At 37.1% G+C, this 20,935-nt stretch overlaps 3 protein-coding genes across 3 annotated transcripts; 1 reads left to right on the forward strand and 2 right to left on the reverse strand.

Moving 5' to 3' along the window:
- Positions 1 to 2,123: 2,123 nt before the first annotated feature.
- LOC108347947 (cytochrome P450 94A1) lies at positions 2,124 to 3,909 on the reverse strand. The gene has a single exon (XM_017587411.2). The coding sequence runs from the start codon at positions 3,812 to 3,814 to the stop codon at positions 2,267 to 2,269; it is 1,548 nt and encodes a 515-aa protein (XP_017442900.2). The 5' UTR covers positions 3,815 to 3,909; the 3' UTR covers positions 2,124 to 2,266.
- A 4,748-nt stretch (positions 3,910 to 8,657) lies between these two features.
- On the forward strand, positions 8,658 to 10,282 carry LOC128195406 (uncharacterized). The gene is made up of 4 exons (XM_052872781.1): positions 8,658 to 9,431; positions 9,515 to 9,738; positions 9,834 to 10,091; positions 10,186 to 10,282. Exons 1-2 carry the CDS (start codon positions 8,736 to 8,738, stop codon positions 9,665 to 9,667), a joined length of 849 nt encoding a protein of 282 aa, XP_052728741.1. The 5' UTR covers positions 8,658 to 8,735; the 3' UTR covers positions 9,668 to 9,738; positions 9,834 to 10,091; positions 10,186 to 10,282.
- An 8,104-nt stretch (positions 10,283 to 18,386) lies between these two features.
- LOC108347945 (cytochrome P450 94A1) lies at positions 18,387 to 20,252 on the reverse strand. Its single transcript, XM_017587408.2, has one exon. It carries the CDS (start codon positions 20,164 to 20,166, stop codon positions 18,619 to 18,621), a length of 1,548 nt encoding a protein of 515 aa, XP_017442897.1. The 5' UTR covers positions 20,167 to 20,252; the 3' UTR covers positions 18,387 to 18,618.
- Between the last annotated feature and the right edge of the window lie 683 nt (positions 20,253 to 20,935).

The raw sequence follows: 20,935 nt of genomic DNA on the forward strand, positions 1-20,935 counted from the left end.
GTGGATGTGACATGAGCGGGTAGAACTCTACCTGAAGAAGCAAATGCATGACCATACCGCATGCTGTGGCCAGCTCGTTATATCTTCAATGGAGGTTAAGTCATGTGCAAGCTACGAGGAAAATGGCAGAAGGGTTAAGGAATCATAATGAAGATGGAGAAAGAAGAGAAAGCAAACAAAGTTAAAAGATAACAAATTTAGTTAAGAAATCATATTAAATCTTTTTAAATAAAATAAAATTTGGATTGAGGAAAAAGGAAATTGAAGAATAACTAGATTTTACCTACGAATTTTTATAATAAGTAATAATGAATTCTCTTGTAATAATTGTTTTCTATGCTACCTTTGACCTTTTGTGGTGTATATTACCTTTTCCCCTAAGCAGGTATTAAGAATATGATCTCTAATGTAAAACTAAGTTAGTTGGTTATTGAAGGTAACTTGTACATTTAATTGGTTTTAGACACCAAAATGAAAAAAGAAAAAAATTCCTTTTCTTGTGCTTATGGGTGATCCAATTCCATGCATTTACTTGAGCAAGGGTAAAACCCTCCTATGCATCCCTTAAAAAAATATTATCCTTATGGGTGATCTATTCTTTTTTCTATTTTTTTTGTGATAGTCATTTTATCATTTATATAGGGCAAAATTTCACTTTTTATGAATTTCAAAACATATTTAAATAAACATTAAATTGACGTTGTCTTTCAACAAATGTCAATTAATATACGTTACATTAATAACAAACATTAATTAATGTATTCTACATGAATATCAGAAGTCAAATTGTAGGTCTTTTTTATCAATATTTTTCTTCACAAAAACCATGAAAAATCAATATGTAATAGAAAAATATATCACAAATTTTTTAAAATTATAGAAATAGTATCAGTATCTAAAATAAAAGTGTAAAAGTATAAAAAAATAGGTGAAAAATACTAATAAAATAAAAACATATCTTAAACTTTGAAATTTTGAAAATTCCAAAACAGTCCATAAAAGAAATTCCTTCCATGCGTCTTCATTCAAAGTTTATATAAAAAGTTATAACAGTTTCAAGTTTACAAAAGTCAAAATTAAATTAAAATCGTTAAAACGCAACGTGTAGGGCACATGACTAGTGAATGAAAAGATCATATGTGAAATATAATTAAAAAAAAATAAAAGTTTCAACCTAAATGAGACTATAATATTTTGAAGTAAAATAGATTAAAGAACTTGTTCATACTATTTTAACATTATTGTTACATTTTAATTGGAAGTTTCATACAAATATAAAGAGAAAGATGAAACACTTATTTTAAAAGAAAAATTATGGTAACTACTCACAATAAATCAATTAACCATTTAACACTGGCCTTAAAATCATCAAAGGGGCTTGAGGTGATAATGTTTTTATGCTTTCATGTATTCTAACTTAATTAAGCTGGAGCAGTAGTTTTCATGATTTGCAAGATGTATTCAAAGCCCTGTCTACACATACAACTAAATAACAACTTTAATTAAGTGGCATATTATTTATGATTTATTTATAATATAGTCATAATTGTTATCTAAAGTACTACTTCTCTTTGTGTTTTTGTCATATATCAGTAATAATTACTTATTAGCAGTCAACAAAGATTAAACGAAACCAGATGCGTCATAAGCAGTTATCCATCACGCTTTCAAGCTTAAAAGCTACACGTGGAGATATGAGCGATTCCTGGCCACAAGTTGTGAAAAGAAAATTGGGATAATTTGGCTATATTTTATCTTAGAAGTATTGTAATTGAAAACTAGCATGATGTTTGAAGTGTTTAGGAAGAAGCAACGGAAGAAGGATTTTTAAAATGTTTTATAGATTTATCCATCTTTCATTTAATTTTTATTGTCTTCCTAGGATTGACGAGGTTATGAAAACTAGTTCTTCATCTTTTTCTAAGAAGCAGATGAAGAGCGGTCCCCACGCGGTCCTGAGTCAAATAAGAATGGCAATTTCTTCTCATGAATCAACGTCCACATCCTCTGCATTTCTCACTCCAATTCAACTATAAAATACTCTATTTTTATCGAGCTCTTTTCCACCTACCCTAAATCCATCAAAATCAAATTTTCCACTGCTCTTTCCTTCTTCACTCGTCTTTCTCCAAACCATTATTCATATTCATATTATGAAGAAAAACAAATAAGTAAAACTCAAAGCTAAAACTCAAAGCTCAAACTCAAATCCCAAACATAGAACTAATAAAACGAGTAACGTGGTCTAAATGGAAAAAGTTCGGTATTAATTTGAGGTTTCCCTCTCAATGATCTTCACAGGAAAACCACCTTCCATCTGGGAGGACAGGAAGGAAATGAAGTTGGGCTCCACCCCTTCAGCCACCGTGGGAACAACCGCGAACCGCCGAAGAATCCCAGCCACCACACTCTGCATCTGCATAAAAGCCATATCCTTCCCCAAACACATTCTGGGACCAGCTTGAAACACAGGATAAGTGAAAGAATCTTTTGGCACAAACTTCCACTTTCCGGATTCAAGCTTCTCTAACCACCTCTCTGGCTTAAACTCTGCCCAATCCTCACCCCAAATACTCTCCAACCTCCCCATGGCGTACACGTGATAAGTCACCAGCGTCCCCTTCTTCACCACCGTCCCATCCGGCAAGATGTCGTCCTCCACTGCTTCCTTGGTGTCCATGGGCACAGGCGGGTACAGCCTCATGCTCTCGCATAACGCTGCATGCGTGTAAACCATATGCTTCACTTCATCGTAGACCGGAGCCTCCGATTTCTCCATTATCTCCTTCACAATCTCCTTCTCCACTCGAGGGTACTTCGATAGCAGCCAGAAAAACCAAGTCAGCGCTGCTGACGTGGTATCCTTCCCCGCCAATATGAAGCTTATGACTATGTCCGTCACAAAGTCTTCATCAGAGTGCCCCGAACTCAAGAACCGCGAAAGCATGTCTACAGATTCAAGGGATTCCTTCTCCTTCAACTCCCTCTTCTTCTCTCTCACTATATTCTTCGCGAACTCGTGCACTTCCTTCACAGCCATTCGCAACCGCTTTTCGGAACCTATGTTCAGTGCCCTCTTCACTTTCCACACTAACGGAGACAGTTCGCGGAACCGTTTGCTGCTTATCTCCGTCGCTTCTTCGTACGCCACCGCGAACTTGCTCCGTTCAGCTGACGACGTCAGGTACTCCGCGTCGAAGCCAAAGGCGATTTTGCAGATGTTATCGAAGGCGAAGCGTTGGAGGATGTCTTGGAAATCGAGGGTCTGGTCTTGCTGTGCCGCTGAAGCCATGATGGGGATGAGGCGGTCGGAGAGTTCGGCCTCCACCACGTGTTCAACGAACTTGCGGAGAGACTTTGTGTTGAATTCGTGGCTGGCGACTTGCCTTTGGAACTTCCACGTGTTTCCGTCGGCGTTGAAGATTCCGGTGCCGAGGAAATCGGAGAGGGTGCTGATGAAGGAATAGCCCTTTTGGTAGTTGGAGAAGCGGGTCTTGAGAATGTGCTCCACGGTGGCGGGGTTTCCAGTGAAAACTTGGAGGCGGCCCAGTGGGCGACGGAAGGTGAATGTGTTGGCGGGGGAGATTTGGACTACATCGGATAGCCACTGAATACGGCGGTTGCCGATGCGTTTGAGGGCAAGGTAGGAGCCAATGAGTGGGTATGATTTTGGGATAGTAACGGTTTGTTTGGTTGGAGCAGGCTCTTTGTTGTTGAAAAGTGAGGAGTAGAAGAAGAAGATGAGGGGAAGGATGAGGGAGAGGACGAGGAAGAGAGGAGCTATCAGCTGCATATTCTGAAGAATCTCCATCATTTTCGTATGTGTTGTGACTGCGAAATTTGAATTTGGTATGAACTTTTTAGAGTGTGAATGAGATAGATCTTGAGTTGTAATTTGTTGGATATGTTGGTGTTGAAGTAAGACCTGTGTATATATAGTGAATGATGTGTTGGACAACGAAAGAGGAAGGTGTGGAGAAAATGTAATGAACATGTCCTCATGGGTGATGTCTGCATTTTGCCTGCTTTCGGACAGAAAAATGTCTCTTTAACGTAGTGATGAAAAAATTATTACAAAAAATTGTTAAAATATAATGGTCTTTCGGATATTTTCATTGCACCAACTGCTTCGCTTGAAAACTTCTGGTTTCAGTATCCAATCATGTTTTCTACTAAATTATCTTGAATCCTTGAAAAAATATCTGTGTACATTATTATGTTTATTCTTTAATCGATATTTAGAATATTTTAGCATGGGTTTCTTTTTTTGTTTTTTCAACTTATTATTTTGCTATATAATTTTGACCTATATTGTTTGTGGAATTAATATTTGTAGAATTAATAAAAGGAATAAAATATGTTGTTTCTTTAATTACCTTCTGCACAGTGTGAAACGTATTTTAATTTAATAAATATTAGTATGGTATAATTAAGAAAAATAATATCATAAACTTAAACAAAAGAATTAATTTATGAAGTAACTAATTTAAAAGAAATTATTATACGCTCAAAATAATAATCGATAATATATTAGAATATATATAGTTATTTAAGCTTACCTATTCTAAACTACTTTTCACATTTGAATTTGAAGAATGAGATGTCATTTTATTAGACTTTTCTTATCTTTCTGTTTTAGCGTTTTCGGGTTTGACCAGAGACATTAGGCGTAAGCAAAATCGTCACGTTTTACGTTTCTTCTTAATGTGATATTTGTCAGTCTTTAAAGTTTGAGAAGAATGGCTCCACCAAAAACCACACATTTCTTTGCGTAAGCAAAATCGTCACCTTTTATGTTTCCTTTTAACGTACGATATCTCTCAGATACTCGATTCCTTCTGGAATTTTGATGTTGCAGTGCAGATTATATACGTGTGTATATAATGTTTGACTGCTTCTCCATCCATCTCTCCACTTTTTTTATCTCCAAAATTACAAATTTGCTTTTCTAATTAAAAAATAAAATTGAACCAGTGGAGTAACAATGTTAATCGGATTTGATAAATATTCATCAACTAAAATAACCGAAGCCTATATATTACTGTACCTCTTTTCTGTTTTTCATTCACTTCACTCACTCAGTGCTTCTTTGTTTTCTCATTGGTGCATTTTTGTGATTCTGCTCGTGCTGGTCCCTAGCTGTGGGTTGGTGGTTCATGGTGGTCTACATTGTGGAAGTGAAAGCAACTTGTTGCAAGGTCGAAGTTGTGGCGTCTGAGGTAAGTGAATTCCTTTCATTCAGCATGGGACTAATTCCCATATCTAGTTATGCGATTAATTGATTGCAAAATCCATTTTATCAATAATTTTTTTTAAAATTTATTTATTTTATTCTCCTTTTTATTTATTATTTAATTTTTAATATGTATTGTTACTATTAATATTATTATTAGTATTTCGTGAGGAATATTGAGTGATAAATATATTTATTGTATAAGTTATGATTAATATTATAAGATGAATCGTATCCGTTTCACTTAATGGATTCTCAAATAAATCAGAGTTTTGTGTTTGAATTTTTTTCTTTCACAAATGAAGTGGCTCAGGATGATTATACACATAATTTTATGTTTAATCATTTCAGATGTCTCTGTTTGTATAAATCGTCTCAAATACTTCCTTATATTTTAATTGATTTTGATCTCAATTAGGTTCAGAAATCAGTTTGACCGAGCAATTTTTAGTGACATGGCAGATTGGTCGTCTTAAATGGATTTTTTTATTTACAATTTTAAAATTTAATCAAAGCACAACATCTTATTTAGGGAAAAGTTATTAAAATTTAAGGATTTGTTGGGTGCGTGCGAAATTAGGCAAATTTGGGGAAAATCAAGAAAGAAACACCCATGATCGATCATATGCAGCTCCACAAACAAGAACGCAAGAACAGGAATCAAAACTCAAATTCTCGCCATCAATCTGCAAGGTAGCAGAACCTCAACCCAATCGAAGTCAGAACTAACCAAGAATTTCCAAATCAAAGCGAAACAAAACCCCATCTCCCAAATCACAAGAATTAGTCGAAACAGCAACCCCTAAGAACCCAATCGCAACCAGAAGAGGAGGAGGAGAAGGGAAGCTGGCGCCGTGAATCAGAACGGAGAGAAGGAACCTCCGCCGCGCCTGCAATGCCATCATGATACTGTTTGCACCCAACCCGCGTCCACCTTCGCGGGTTGCTTGGAGGACTGCTACGAGAACCTCCACGAGACCGCAGAGAGTCACCGCTGCGGCACACACCGCCACGAAGGGAACACCACGCCTGAGTCGCCAAACTCGAGCCCCTCCTCTCTGCGACAACCGCGCCAGAACCCCAAGAAAGAGAAGGGACCAAAATCACCTCCATCTTGCGAAACGAAGCAAGACCAAAGCGATTTGGGGAAGAAGAGGTTCCGTGAACGAAAATAAAGAAAAGAGAAATCCCTCCCACGACCTCTCTGGAACGAGGAAGAAGAGAAAGCGTGACACAAGACCCAACACAAGGTCTGTCCGTGGAGAAGAAAAACTCTCCCCAAATCAATTTGGGAAAAAGATTTGAATTAGGGTTATCTGAAACCATTTAGGAAATTAACTAATACCTAAGATAAAAATTTGAATTTGAAATTAATTAGTATCAGCAATAATAAATTTGACTTATTAAAACTTTTCCCTAAATAAAACGTTATGCTTTATTAAATATAACTTATTTAAAATTGTAAATAAAAAGAATTTCACCTTAGGCGACCAAACTCTGTCACATAATTAAAAGGTTTAAACCCTCTCTTGGTCCTTAAGTTTGTATGGAAATCTCAGTTCGATTCTCGTTTTTTTATCTGTCTTAATTGGATCATATTTTTTGTAAAAATGAGCACATTGTACCATAACCGTTAAGTGGTGTGAGACGACGTTAAATTGATATGAGCTGGATCACAGAGAATGTGGTGATGTGTGTTGATGACTTACATGGACTGTTTTGATTAAATAAATAGTGCTGATATGGCATAAGTACCCTTTATTCAGTTTAGGTATATTAGAATTAGGGATTTGAAATTGGAATTGGGGATTTAATTTCGTTGTTGCGAGACGAAGCGGAGGACGAACAACAACTCCAATCTTCAAGAAGACGAAGAGAATCCAGTCGATAGTTGACGCGACTAAGGTAAGATATTTCTTTCGTCTTTGGTTTTGTGTTTGAACGCATAACTGTGATTTTGGTTTTACGAACATGTGCGTCTTCGACAATTGGGTTTTTGTCTTGGTCTGTAACAATTTTTATAATGATTTGTGGTCCCCATTTTGCATGTTGAATTGTTACATTGTAGTTTAGACATTGTGGTCCCGAATTTTGTTTGTTGAATTATTTATCAGCTGTAGTGGTCCCCTGTCTGTGAGTGTTTCGTTAGTGGGGATGTTACTTTGTTCCCTGTCCCCCTGTCTGTGTGAGTGTTTAGTTAGTGAGTGAGTGTTTCCGTAGTGGTAGCACTGTAATATTCGAAACATTTGTTAACCCCCATAATGTACAGGTTATAAAAGCATCTTCTTCATATGGATGAGGAACGTATTAAGGTGGTGGTCCACCATTGTGGAAATTTTGTCAGTGATGATAATGGGAAGTTAAAATTTGAAGGAGAGAGAGCAAAATGGTCTTGTGATCCAGACTTGTGGAGCTATTTTGGCATAGTATCCTCAGTCAAAGAATTAGGTCATATGGACATCAAAGAATTATGGTACTGTTTAGGAGGTCAGTCTGTGGACCCAGATAGGTTAGAATTATTAACTGATGATAGGGGTGCCATGCACATGTTGAACATTGCTAGGTTAAATGATGAAGTTCATCTGTATGTGGTTCATAATATGATGGAACCAGAAATAATAGAAATGATTGATTGGGTTGGTGGTCAAGTTGATGATGAAGGTGATGTTGCAACACAAGTGGAGGAGGTTGAGGTTGTTGGTGATGGTCAACTTGGAACAGAAATGGTGGAGAGTGAGGGGGATGCCCATGAGGGTGATGGTGAGGTCCATACTGAAGTTGGAACAGAAATGGTGGAGGGTGAGGGGGATGCCCATGATGGTGATGGTCAGGATCATACTGCAATAGGAACAAAAATGGTTGAGGGTCAGGTTGATGCCCATGAGGGTGAAGGTGATGGGTATGAGGGTGATGGTGAGGATCATAGTGATGTTGATAAAAAAAATGGTTGAGGGTGAGGGTGATGACCATGAGGGTGATGGTCAGGATGTTGACGTCCATGAGGTTGAGGATGGTCAGGTCCATCATGTAGAGGAAGCTGAGGTACATGATGTAGATGATTTTGAGCTAGAGGATTTAGGAGAGGATGATGATGTAGAGGACAGTAAGGGTGATGATGTACATGAGGCAGAGACTGAGGACGAAGATGTAGATGTGAGTGAAGGAAGTCTAATTGATGTCAGCGTGCATTGTGACATTAGGACTTCTAAAGGAAATGTGGGAGAAGAAGCTTCCAGTGGATTACTTGAGTCTGAACGGTCAACAGATAATGAATTTATTCATGATGTCTGTGGGTTGTCTGACAATGAGTGGCTATCAGAGGAGTTGATTAGTGGATCAGATAGTGAGGACAATGATGGGTCCACTAAGATAAGGTTTCCCACTTTTAGTATGCCTAAAACTTTGGTGGGTTATAAATGAGAAAAATGAATTCACAGATGCCATAAGGACTTATGCACTAAGTAATGGGAGAAGTTTAAAATTTATTAAGAATGACAAGAAAATGATTTCTGTGAAGTGCTTGGGTGGAAGAGGAAATTGTAAATGGTATGCGTATTGTTCCTTTAGGACTGATGTCAGTGCATGGCAATTGAGAAAAGGGTTTGATGTTCACAAGTGTAGTAGAGATTTCAATGTAAAGTTGATGACTTCAAAGTGGTTGAGTCAAAGGATGGAGAAAATTGTGAGAGAAAATCCTACAATGAAGGTCATGGACATTAGGGACAAAGTTACTAGGAAATGGAATGTAGGAATTTCAAGAAATATGGCTTTTAGGACAAGAGCAATGACAAAAGATAAGGTTGAAGGATCATTCAAAGATCAATACAGAAGACTTCACGATTATGGTCATGAGCTGCTGAAAACAAATCCAGGTACAACAGTAAAAATTAAAGTTAATAACAGTAATGGTGAGGTCATATTCCAAAGATTTTATGCATGCTTGAAGGCATGCAAGGATAACTTCATTTGTTGTAGACCTATTATTGGCTTGGATGGATGCTTTCTAAAAAGCAAGTATGGAGGGGAGTTACTAACAGCAGTGGGAAGAGATGGAAACGACCAAATGTTGCCCATAGCATATGCTATTGTTGAGGTAGAAAACAAAGACTCCTGGACTTGGTTCTTGGAGCACCTTATTGAGGACCTTGGTGGGGCAGCTGTATGTGCAGGATGCACATTTATTTCAGACCAACAAAAGGTCAGTCAATGTTCAATATCTTGTACATATAACTGAATATCTTCATTAAACAAATGTTAATTAAAATATCTTGAATATGTCAGGGTCTTTTGCCAGCTATCCAAGATCTTCTACCTGGTGTAGAACAAAGATTTTGTGTTAGGCATTTATATTCAAACTTCAGAAAAAAATTTCCTGGAAAAAACCTTAAACGTCTCATGTGGCGGGCAGCAACAGCCACACACCCACAACAATGAGAGGCTGAAATGAGGAATATTAAAGACATCAATTTAGACGCATTTAAATATCTGCTTGCCATCCCTCCTAGGTATCTATTAAGTCTTATAATTATTAAGTCTTATAATTATTTACATATTTGCTTGCCATGACACATACTTGACTAGTTATATTCACTTATCCCAGGTTTTGGTCAAGATCTAGATTCACCTCTAGATCACAATGTGACACTCTTGTGAACAACATGTGTGAGGGCTTTAATAGTGTGCTAGTTGATAGTAGGTCTAAGCCTATTAGTAGCATGTTAGAAGACATAAGGGTTTACATAATGAAGAGATGGGCTGCCAACAGGACAAAGATCACATCATATCAAGGTTCAATCTGCCCCAAGGTTTTTAACAGATTTCAGAAGGAGACCTGGTTAACTAGATATTGGTTACCAAGGTAACTTTTATGATGTGTGTTTCCATTCATGTTAACTTTGTTTCCATTTATAGTGATCCATCTAATTGTGTTTTGAATTGTGTATTACATACAGGTGGTCAAGAGAAAAATTATTTGAAGTGAAACATCTTTCACAATTTGGTGAGCAATTTGTTGTGAATGTTGACAACATGGACTGCATGTAACATCCCAAAAAAATCACCCTAAAAATTAAAATTTATATTCAAAACTTAAATGTTGTAATAATACATAACATCCCGAACATAAACTAAAATCTATACATCAGTTTTAAGCTCAGACGCAACTGCAAAGATAACCTTGAATCCTTCTAAATCGATCTTCCATCTCTTCCTCCATTTGCACAGGATCACGTGACAATCCTTCAACTGCTCCCGTATAACATCACACATTATACGATCATCGCATTCACATGCACAAACAAGCAAAGTAAGGGTGAGCTAACCTGAAACACATCATTTATAAAACGTGCATAGTTATTTCAATACAAATATCATATAATAATTAAATCAGACATCCTCAAGCCAACGTACCACAATTCCTGTTGGACACTCATTCCATAGTACCTAATAATCAACCCAGTACACAATAAACTCTCATCCGGACGATACGTTGATGAACAAATCAACGGAAAGTGCCCCACTTGTAATTTCATTCTTAGTCCCCTCAATATGTCCACAATCAACCACAAATCAAGACATCCTACTACAGTACCCTCAACCTCAATACATACCCAGATATCATATCATTACTGAATCAAACGATAAAACAACGAACTTATATTACATCGGATACTGTTTACACGAACATTAAGATTGATCACTTAAGCTCGAAACTAAACATCAACCGCTATTATACCGATTACCATTAGGTCGAATACCAAAAGATCAAACGCTGATTAAGATTAAGTACTTAGACTTCACGTTAAAACAGTGTACTCTGCTAGAACAATTACTATTATTTCAAACACTATTCGAACGATTGCTCAAAGATCAAATCTCGCACACCACAGATTAAGTACCATTCAGACGAACACTTTATTGATCACTTTACTGGATTTAATTCTATCTGAGGGTAACCTCATCGAGATTGGATGTTCCCTACGTACAACCACTGACTATTAATGATCCCTACCTGAGACAATCATCATCCGACCCGAGCATTACCTATGAATGATCACTTCCTGAATCATGCATCATCACAACTAATCACTATTTATTAATCAATCGTTACCTCAATAATTGCTTCAAAATACTCCCACGGATTCATGCATTATTACCGAACGCTATTTCCAACTCTGATGCTGTCTGAACGAACGTCCTGAAATCAATCCTCATCAAAACCGAACGCTGCCGAGCTCCAAGGACGAACGCTCATAAAACCAAGGACGAACGCTCTCAAAATCAAGGACGAACGCTCCCAGAAAACAAGGACGAACGCTCCCAGAAAACAAGGACGAACGCTCACTGAAACCAAGGACGAACGCTCCCAGAAAACAAGGACGAACGCTCACTGAAACCAAGGACGAACGTCCAAGATCCACACCGAACACTTAAAACCGAACGCTCCCTTATATCCAAAAACCGAACGTTCACTTATACTCAAAAACCGAACGCTCGTTATACCCCAAAAGCCGAACGCTCATAATTATCACAAGGCCGAACGCTCAATTACTGAGCCGAACGCTAGGATCCATCATTTAGGCCGAACGCTAAATCATTGGACGCTTTGGACGAGCGCATAAGATCAAACATCCTCAAAGACCGAACGCTCTACATAACCTACGGACGTTCGTCTTGAGACCAAGGCCGAACGTTCAAGATTACTCCACGAAGATACTAAGTTACGGACGAACGCTCATAATTCACTGTTTAAATACCACTTGGACGAGCGTCCCATATATTATGACGAACGAACGCGGACGTTCGTTCAGAACCGAACATCAAGACAATTTGGACGAACGTCCAATTTTACCAGAATTGGACGAACGTTCAGAAGTTGACCGACCACTATTTGGTCGAGCACTGTTAGGACGAACGTCCAATTTTGACTTCCCAAAATTGGACGAACGCGCATTCTGCAGAAATTCTGCAGAATCGCACCAGAGTCCAGAAAGCCCAGAAAACCTCCATTTTCATTCCTTCTTCCCAGATTTTACCCAGTTTTTCATCAAACACTAATAACTCAAAAATCAAGGAAATAATTCAAGCTCCCCTTACCTCTTGAAGACTTCCATGTAAGTTTTGGGATCAATCTCCTCCCAGACGTGCAGATCAAGATCTTCCAGGAACTTCAGCAGCTCTTCACTTCCTTTTCCAGCTCTTGATGCAAGAACGCCATCATCACCAGATGCCCAACTCAGGTCCTCCTCTAAGCCCCTTCCAAGGTTGGAACAGCTTCCCATGGGTGCTCTTTGGACGGGTGAAAATGGGAGAAAGGGTTCCCTCCCTTTGGTTGCTCTCCCTCTCTCTCTCCCTCTCCTGCCAAAAATGAATCCCACACCTTGCAAAGCTTCCCGTAAAATGCACCCCCAATAATTGCATCTTGATAGTCAAAGAGGTGGGTGACCACCATGTCCCCACCCTGTCCAAAAAAATACGGGTCTTACACTGCACATGTAGAAAATGGGCAATTACTGGCATTCCATGTACTCATGCCATCACTGCAATAAATTTTTTGAATATAAATGCAGAAGAATACATTGGGCACTGGTTTAGGAAGTCTACTTATGAAGAGACTTACAACACAATAATTAACCCTATCAATGGACAACATGTGTGGGATGTTACACCCTATTCAGATATATTACCACCAAAGAAGAAGACAATGCTAGGAAGACCCAAGAAGAAACGAAGACTAGAGGATTGGGAGTTGAAGAAGAATAACAGTGAATTAAGAAAGGGTGGCAGAGGAAAAGATGTGCCATCTGCAAAGAACTTGGACACAACAGAAAAGGTTGTCCACAAAGACCTCCAACAGTAGAGGTTCCTACTGCCCAATCTGTACAAGTCACCCAACCTCCACCAACAGATGTTCCTATTACTCACCAAACAACTATGCCTTTATCTGATGAATGATGTGATCAATGATCTAATGTACTGAACTTATTTATATTTTGTAGCAAATGTTTGCTCTATCATTTTGAACACAGTCTGTTATGATGTATTTTTATGATGTATTTTGGATATGTAACACAATGTTGTTATCATTTTGAACAGCTTCTGTTATGATGTAAGACAATGTTTGTGGTTATGAGAAAGTGATTATTGCCCAATTTCGTTATCAGTCATCAACTTTATTGGTCATTGCTTTATGATGTTTCTCATTATTCCACTTAGTCATCATTTTGCTTTATGATTATTCCACTTAAAATAACAATATAATTAAATGAAATTAAATGACACACATTATCACTATAATAACTCACCTTCATTAATAAAACACACATTACATATAAGCCAAGTTTCAAGTCTGATCACAGATGACACAACATCAACCAACTTTCACCAACATTGCTAATACAATTACATTCAAAACAAATATGACAAAGATCATCCCCACTAACAATTTCAACCACTTATCCAACTTAACTAAACTATTCTCTATAAAACCCAGTCTGATCTTTTCACCATATGTTTCTTCCATTTGCAACACACTGTCTTCCATGCTCCACACACCCACTTCTTCATTTCTTACACTACCAGTCCTTTCTTCTACATTCAGCCCATTTCCTTCATTTCCTTCGTCAATGCACCACTTGAAGAAGTTGCAACCAACCAATTCTCCACTCCCACCCTGTTAACAACAACACACACTCCTTCGTCAAAACCCAAATAAATAGACATAGATTTATGGTTATATCAAACTGACCTTGAAGTTAGGGCAACCCCAGAATTTTCCCCCCTTGTTTTTAGGGGTTCTCGCAATACGAAACACTGCATTCTGACCACAAAGGCATGTTGGTTTTGCATCCAACCTCCTAACACTGCCACTACTGTGTTGCATGGCCGAACCCAAACATTTGCAAGAGGAAGATGAACGAGACATCCTTACCACCACCTCAACACCACAGTGCTTGCCCAAGACGTAAGACAGCAGGTGTGCTTCGCCAAGACCAAACACGAAAGACGTTCCTCGTCTCCTTCCCCAACACGAAAATATACTTTGGATGAGAGGGGATGCCCTTAAATGTTAGGGCTTGGTAGGCTACCTGGATAAAACACAAGACACATTCAATTTTAGTGCACAATGCCACGTCGCTAAATGAAAAAATCCAGCTCATATCAATTTAACGCCGTCTCACACCACTTAACGGTTATGGTACAATGTGCTCATTTTTACAAAAAATATGATCCAATTGAGACAGATGAAAAAACGAGGACCGAACTGAGATTTCCATACAAACTTGAGGACCAAGGGAGGGTTTAAACCTAATTAAAAAGTACTCAATCAACAAGCCATAACACAAAACTTTTAACGTCATCCAGCTCACTTAATGGCAAGGTTCAAATTGAGTAAATTTTTTACAAAAAAGGACTTAATTGAGATCAACTAAAATACAAGGACTTATTTGAGACGATTATGCACAAATAGGGACGTCCGAAATGATTAAACCATAATTTTACCATCGATGAAATATTTTTATCATGGAATGATTTAATTAAATGGCTTTGAAGGATTGCATTCGATATTGAATTTGTTGTAGTTACTATAAGATCTGACATAACAACGGGTGAATCCAAAAGAAAGACATTTGTTTTGTTAGGTTGTGAAAGAAGTGGGAAGTACATAAAATATAAACATGATGTTCAATCGAGTGTATCCGGGACAAGAAAATGTGAACATACTTTTAAGTTGAGAGGAAAACCGTATTCTAATGGAGAGAGTTGAGTGTTAAAGGTTATCTATGAATATCACAACCATGAATTAACTGAAACTTTAGTTGGTCATCCTTTTGTTGGCATGTTAAATGCTGCTTAGCAGTCATTACTTGTTGACATAATTAAGAGTCAAGTAAAGTCCTCAAATATTTTATTGATCTCAAAACATAATGATTCTAATGTGAAAACAATAAAACAAATATATAACACAAGGTACACATACAAACAATCTTTGAGTGTCTCAATGACTGAAATGTAGCAATTAATGATGATTCTAGATCGAGATAAATACATCCAATGGAGTAGATGTGTGGATGATTCTAACGTGGTAAATGACATCTTCTAGACACATCCTAATGCAGTGTACTTATTGAATGCATTTAATATTATTTTCTTTATGGATACCATGTACAAAACAAACAAATATCGTCTCACCTTGCTTGAGATAGTTGGAGTCATAGGATTGACCTTCTCAGCCGCCTTTGCATTGTTATTAAGTGAACACTAAAATAATTTAACTTGGGCAGTGAAAAGGTTTAGAGGTTTATTTATGACATCTGAAGTAGTCCATAAAATAAAAGCATAATTAAACAAACAAAACACTTTATGCATCAATTAGGATTTGAATACCAGAGCACTAGCCCAACAAAAAGCTTTTTCTAACTAAAGTACACAAAACTTGTGAGAAACATGCAACCTTTCTTATAAATAAACATAAGCTACATTACAAACTATTTTTTAAACATTAAATTTTCTTGGATCTTACATCAACTATTGTTTTTAGTCAATCAAGGATGATAATAGTTTTTTTAATCAGAAGTTCTGAAACAAACTCATAAAGTAGCATTATGTTCTTTGCTTTGATATCTTCAAGTAGTTTGTGATACTCATTGATTACAATCTTGATATCCTTCTCTTCCATTTTCTCCCAGCGCTAGAAATTTCCTATGACAAATCTTTGTCGGATGACATCTTAAATAGTATATTTTAAAGCCAACAATAACCCAAATTCAAAGAATCAAAATATTATTTTCGAAAAAAACTCAGACATTTTGCGAAACTGTTCTTGAACACGTCGAAATTCTAGGTCTTCTTTTACAAATTACTAATTAGTCTATGATACATAGCTAAAATCTTTATGGTATTCTCTTATAAATTACTTTAGTCGTATGATGTATCGATACTTCAATTTGAGTGATGTATTCATGTCTAATACTTTACTATACTTAACTCATATTTATCAATAAATATCTAATCTATAAAACAGTAGTACTTTTATGATGACAATATTTATAATTTTTTATGTTAACACCTTTAGTACATATAATTTTAATTTGGACTTGTACAATAATAATCATATATGTGTTTTTAAGAATTATTTACATTTACGCCTATATCACATCATACTATCTTACTATTTTTAAATTTATGAATAATGTCAATATATTTTATTGGAAATTATGTTTTTTTTGAGAATACTTAAAAAGTACAAAATTCTATGCATGAGTTTTAAACAATTATTATAATTTACTAAGAGAAAATAGCATGATATAAATCCATACAAAATAAGACTATTCATATCGTGACAACTATTATTTTGGTGAATAAGTAGAATAAATAATATTTACACATATCAAGAAAGGTAAATCACAATTTTTCTTATGTTTAAAATGACATAAGATTTTATACGTTATCAAAAGATTTTTTTTGATATTTTGACACATCACATGTGTCAGGAAACGAAAACACAATAACAAATAAATAATGAACCAGAGAGAAAATAACAAGTATAAGATTATCAAAAGAAATTTGTTAAATTTTTTTTTCCTTATACATGACATACAACTAACACATTGAATCTTCTAATTAAGAATTTTGAAAAACATTTGATAGAATATTTTTACGTTTTACGTCCATAGTAGAACTAGTGAATTTATTTCTATAACATGCAAATTTCTTGATTATCTAAATATGATCGAGATATATAATATTTGATTATAATATTTAGGTTTCTTATTTTTAGAATATTTTTCTCATTTCTAATTAGTACTCTCAACACGTCCTACGATTCATAAGAATTCTCCATGTGCTATACTATAACCCAAATGCAGACTGAGACTCGTTCCATTCCAATTATTATCAGGTTCATCGATGCAAGCAACAATCAGATTAGTTTGGGCGCTTGATACATTTTTATCTTTGTATAAGAGACTGAAGGGTCAATTGATATTATTGAAAGCTCCAATACAAATTTCCCTTGTGCGGATCGATTGCAGAATTATCAACACCAACTCTTGTCACTCTACTTCTCTGTCCAGTTTCAATGGAGGCTCTGCCATGATACCTAGACGAAGTATTCAATCAAGCATACTTCTACCCACTTCTGATATACGTGAGGCATACGCACACAGTTCAAATGAGGAACATGCATTTATTCAAAATGTGACACTGCTCTTCACATCAATTTTCAAGGTTCATATTAGAATTCTTGAATCCACTAATGACAACATATCTGCTTTTCTATTAGGTCTTAAATATCTTTTCAATTTCTCGTATGTGGTTGGATTGCTGGAATATGCTAGTTGTAGAATTCTTTAAGCCACATTTTAATTTGGAGAACCTTGCAGCAACAACAGCATGATGGGACTTCGGGTGCCTCGTATGGTTGACAACATTGGTTCAAAACTTCTTTAGCGCCAACAAGGTTGTTATGCTGGTCCTGTGTTAAAGTTGAGAATGTTTATGATCTGTCGCATGACGAAACCAAAAAATGTTCTCATAGTGGAAGATGAAAATGGGAATATAGTGTGGGAAACAATGAAAGATAACAATGTTCTTGTCCAGTACTCTTTTCAACTACTTCCCATTTTCAAAAACATCTCACACCAAGGAGAGTCATAATCTACTTACTTCAATTATCATAATTGATTTTCCTTTTTAGTTGAGACAGATTATTTGCAAGCTTCACCATTTCATTCAAACTCTCTGACTCTCTGACTTTTTTTCAAGCAACACTCAGACTAAATGGCTCTTGATATCAATTTTTTTAGCAAAACCACCCTTTTGTTTGTGTATAAACTGATTTACTTTGTCTATATATTTCATTTCCTCTGCACATTACAGAAGACAAACATTTGACTTTTCATTTTCAAGTCATAATTTTTTTAATTATTACAAAAAGCCACAGTACTATAATAATCATTAATATTCAAAATATAATGTACTATCCTCCTCAGATTTGCTTTTTTAAAAGTTACTAATCAGGATGTGTAAGAACAAAGTTATCAGGATGTGCCTACTAGAGATATATATCATGGTTTTAATACAAAACATACATAAGGTAAGTCTAAAGCAAATTGTAAGTCTAACACAAAGTGAAGGAATGACATGGTCTAAATGCTTCAAAATCAAATTCCACCTATTCTTATCGCATTCTTTTCCACCTATACTAAATGCATCAAAATCAAATTTCACTGCTCTTTTTCTTCTTCACTCGTCTTTCTCCAAAACGATTATTCATATTCATAATATAAAGAAACACAAACAACTAAAACTCAAAGCTCAAACTCAAATCCCAAACATAGTACTAGTAACACGAATGACATGGTCTAAATGCAAGAACTTCGGTATTAATTTGAGGTTTCCTTCTCAATGATCTTCACAGGAAAACCACCTTCCATCTGGGCGGAGAGGAAGGAAATGAAGTTGAGCTCCACCCCTTCAGCCACCGTGGGAACAACCGCGAACCGCCGCAGAATAGCAGCCACCACACTCTGCATCTGCATAAAAGCCATATCCTTCCCCAAACACATTCTGGGACCAGCTTGAAACACAGGATATGTGAAAGAATCTTTTGGCACAAACTTCCACTTTCCGGATTCAACCTTCTGCAACCACCTCTCTGGCTTAAACTCCGCCCAATCCTCACCCCAAATACTCTCCAACCTCCCCATGGCGTACACGTGATAAGTCACCAGCGACCCCTTCTTCACCACCGTCCCATCCGGCAAGACGTCGTCCTCCACTGCTTCCTTGGTGTCCATGGGCACAGGCGGGTACAGCCTCATGCTCTCGCATAACGCTGCATGCGTGTAAACCATATGCTTCACTTCATCGTAGACCGGAGCCTCCGATTTCTCCATTATCTCATTCACAATCTCCTTCTCCACTCGAGGGTACTTCGATAGCAGCCAGAAAAACCAAGTCAGCGCTGCTGACGTGGTATCCTTCCCCGCCAATATGAAGCTTATGACTATGTCCGTAACAAAGTCTTCATCAGAGTGCCCCGAACTCAAGAACCGCGAAAGCATGTCTACAGATTCAAGGGATTCCTTCTCCTTCAACTCCCTCTTCTTCTCTCTCACTATGTTCTTCGCGAACTCGTGCACTTCCCTCACAGCCATTCGACACCGCTTTTCGGAACCGATGTTCAGTGCCCTCTTCACTTTCCACACTAACGGAGACAGTTCGCGGAACCGTTTGCTGCTTATCTCAATCGCTTCTTCGTACGCCACCGCGAACTTGCTCCGTTCAGCTGACGACGTCAGGTACTCCGCGTCGAAGCCAAAGGCGATTTTACAGATGTTATCGAAGGCGAAGCGTTGGAGGATGTCTTGGAAATCGAGGATCTGGTCTTGCTGTGCCGCTGAAGCCATGATGGGGATGAGGCGGTCGGAGAGTTCGGCATCCACCACGTGTTCAACGAACTTACGGAGAGACTTTGTGTTGAATTCGTGGCTGGCGACTTGCCTTTGGAACTTCCACGTGTTGCCGTCGGTGTTGAATATCCCCGTGCCGAGGAAGTCGGAGAGGGTGCTAGTGACGGAATAGCCCTTTTGATAGTTGGAGAAGCGGGTCTTGAGAATGTGCTCGACGTTGGCAGGGTTTCCAGTGAAGACTTGGAGGCGGCCCAGTGGGCGGTGGAAGGTGAATGTGTTGGCGGGCGAGATTTGGACTATATCAGATAGCCACTGGATACGGCGGTTTCCGGTGCGTTTGAGAGCAAAGTAGGAGCCAATGAGTGGGTATGATTTTGGGATAGTAACGTTTTGTTTGGTTGGAGCAGCCCCTTTGTTGTTGAAAAGTGAAGAGTAGAAGAAGAAGATGAGGGGAAGGATGAGGGAGAGGAAGAGGAAGAGAGGAGCTATCAGCTCCAGATTCAGGGGAATCGCAATCATTTTCGTATCCGAATTTGGGATGAACTTTTTTGATTGTGTACTAGATAGACGTTGAGTTGTAATTTTTTTGGATATGTTAGTATTGAAGTAAGATTTGTGTATATATAGTGAATAATATGTTGAACAGACAAAGAAGAAAACGGGGAGAAAATGTATCGAACAAGTCCTCATGGGTGATGTCCATTTTGTCTGTTTTTGAGATATTTTAATTGCTCTAACTATTATGCTTAAAAACTTATGGTTCAGAATCCGCTAATTATTTCTACTTTATTATAAAGTCTTAACCTGATCATCCTCGAAATAAATATCTAGTTACATTATTATGTTTACTGTTTTAGTTGATATTTAAAATAATTTAGCATGCATTTTTCTTTTAGTTTTTTAACTTATTTTTTACTATCATAATTTACATAATTTTGGCGAATATTGTTTGTAGAATTAATAGAAGGAATGAAATAGGTCGTCTCTGTACTTTCAGCACGGTAAACGTATTTTAATTTAATAAATTTGTGAATAGTGGAATTAAGAAAGATAATATTATAAACTTAAATAAGAGAATTAATCTATGAAGTAACTAATTTAAAAGAAAATATTATACGATAAAAAATATCATAAGCTAAACTATTCTAACTACTATCCACACTTTTCACATTTGGCTTTGAAGAATTGAGGGGGGATGAATGTCATTAACTTTTATTAGAACTTTTCTTACCTTTCTGTTTAGCTTTTTTCGGTTTGACGAGCGGGGTACGTAAGCAAAATCGTCACC

This window comes from Vigna angularis, chromosome 2 (assembly GCF_016808095.1).
Source record: "Vigna angularis cultivar LongXiaoDou No.4 chromosome 2, ASM1680809v1, whole genome shotgun sequence".
Taxonomy (NCBI): domain Eukaryota; kingdom Viridiplantae; phylum Streptophyta; class Magnoliopsida; order Fabales; family Fabaceae; genus Vigna; species Vigna angularis.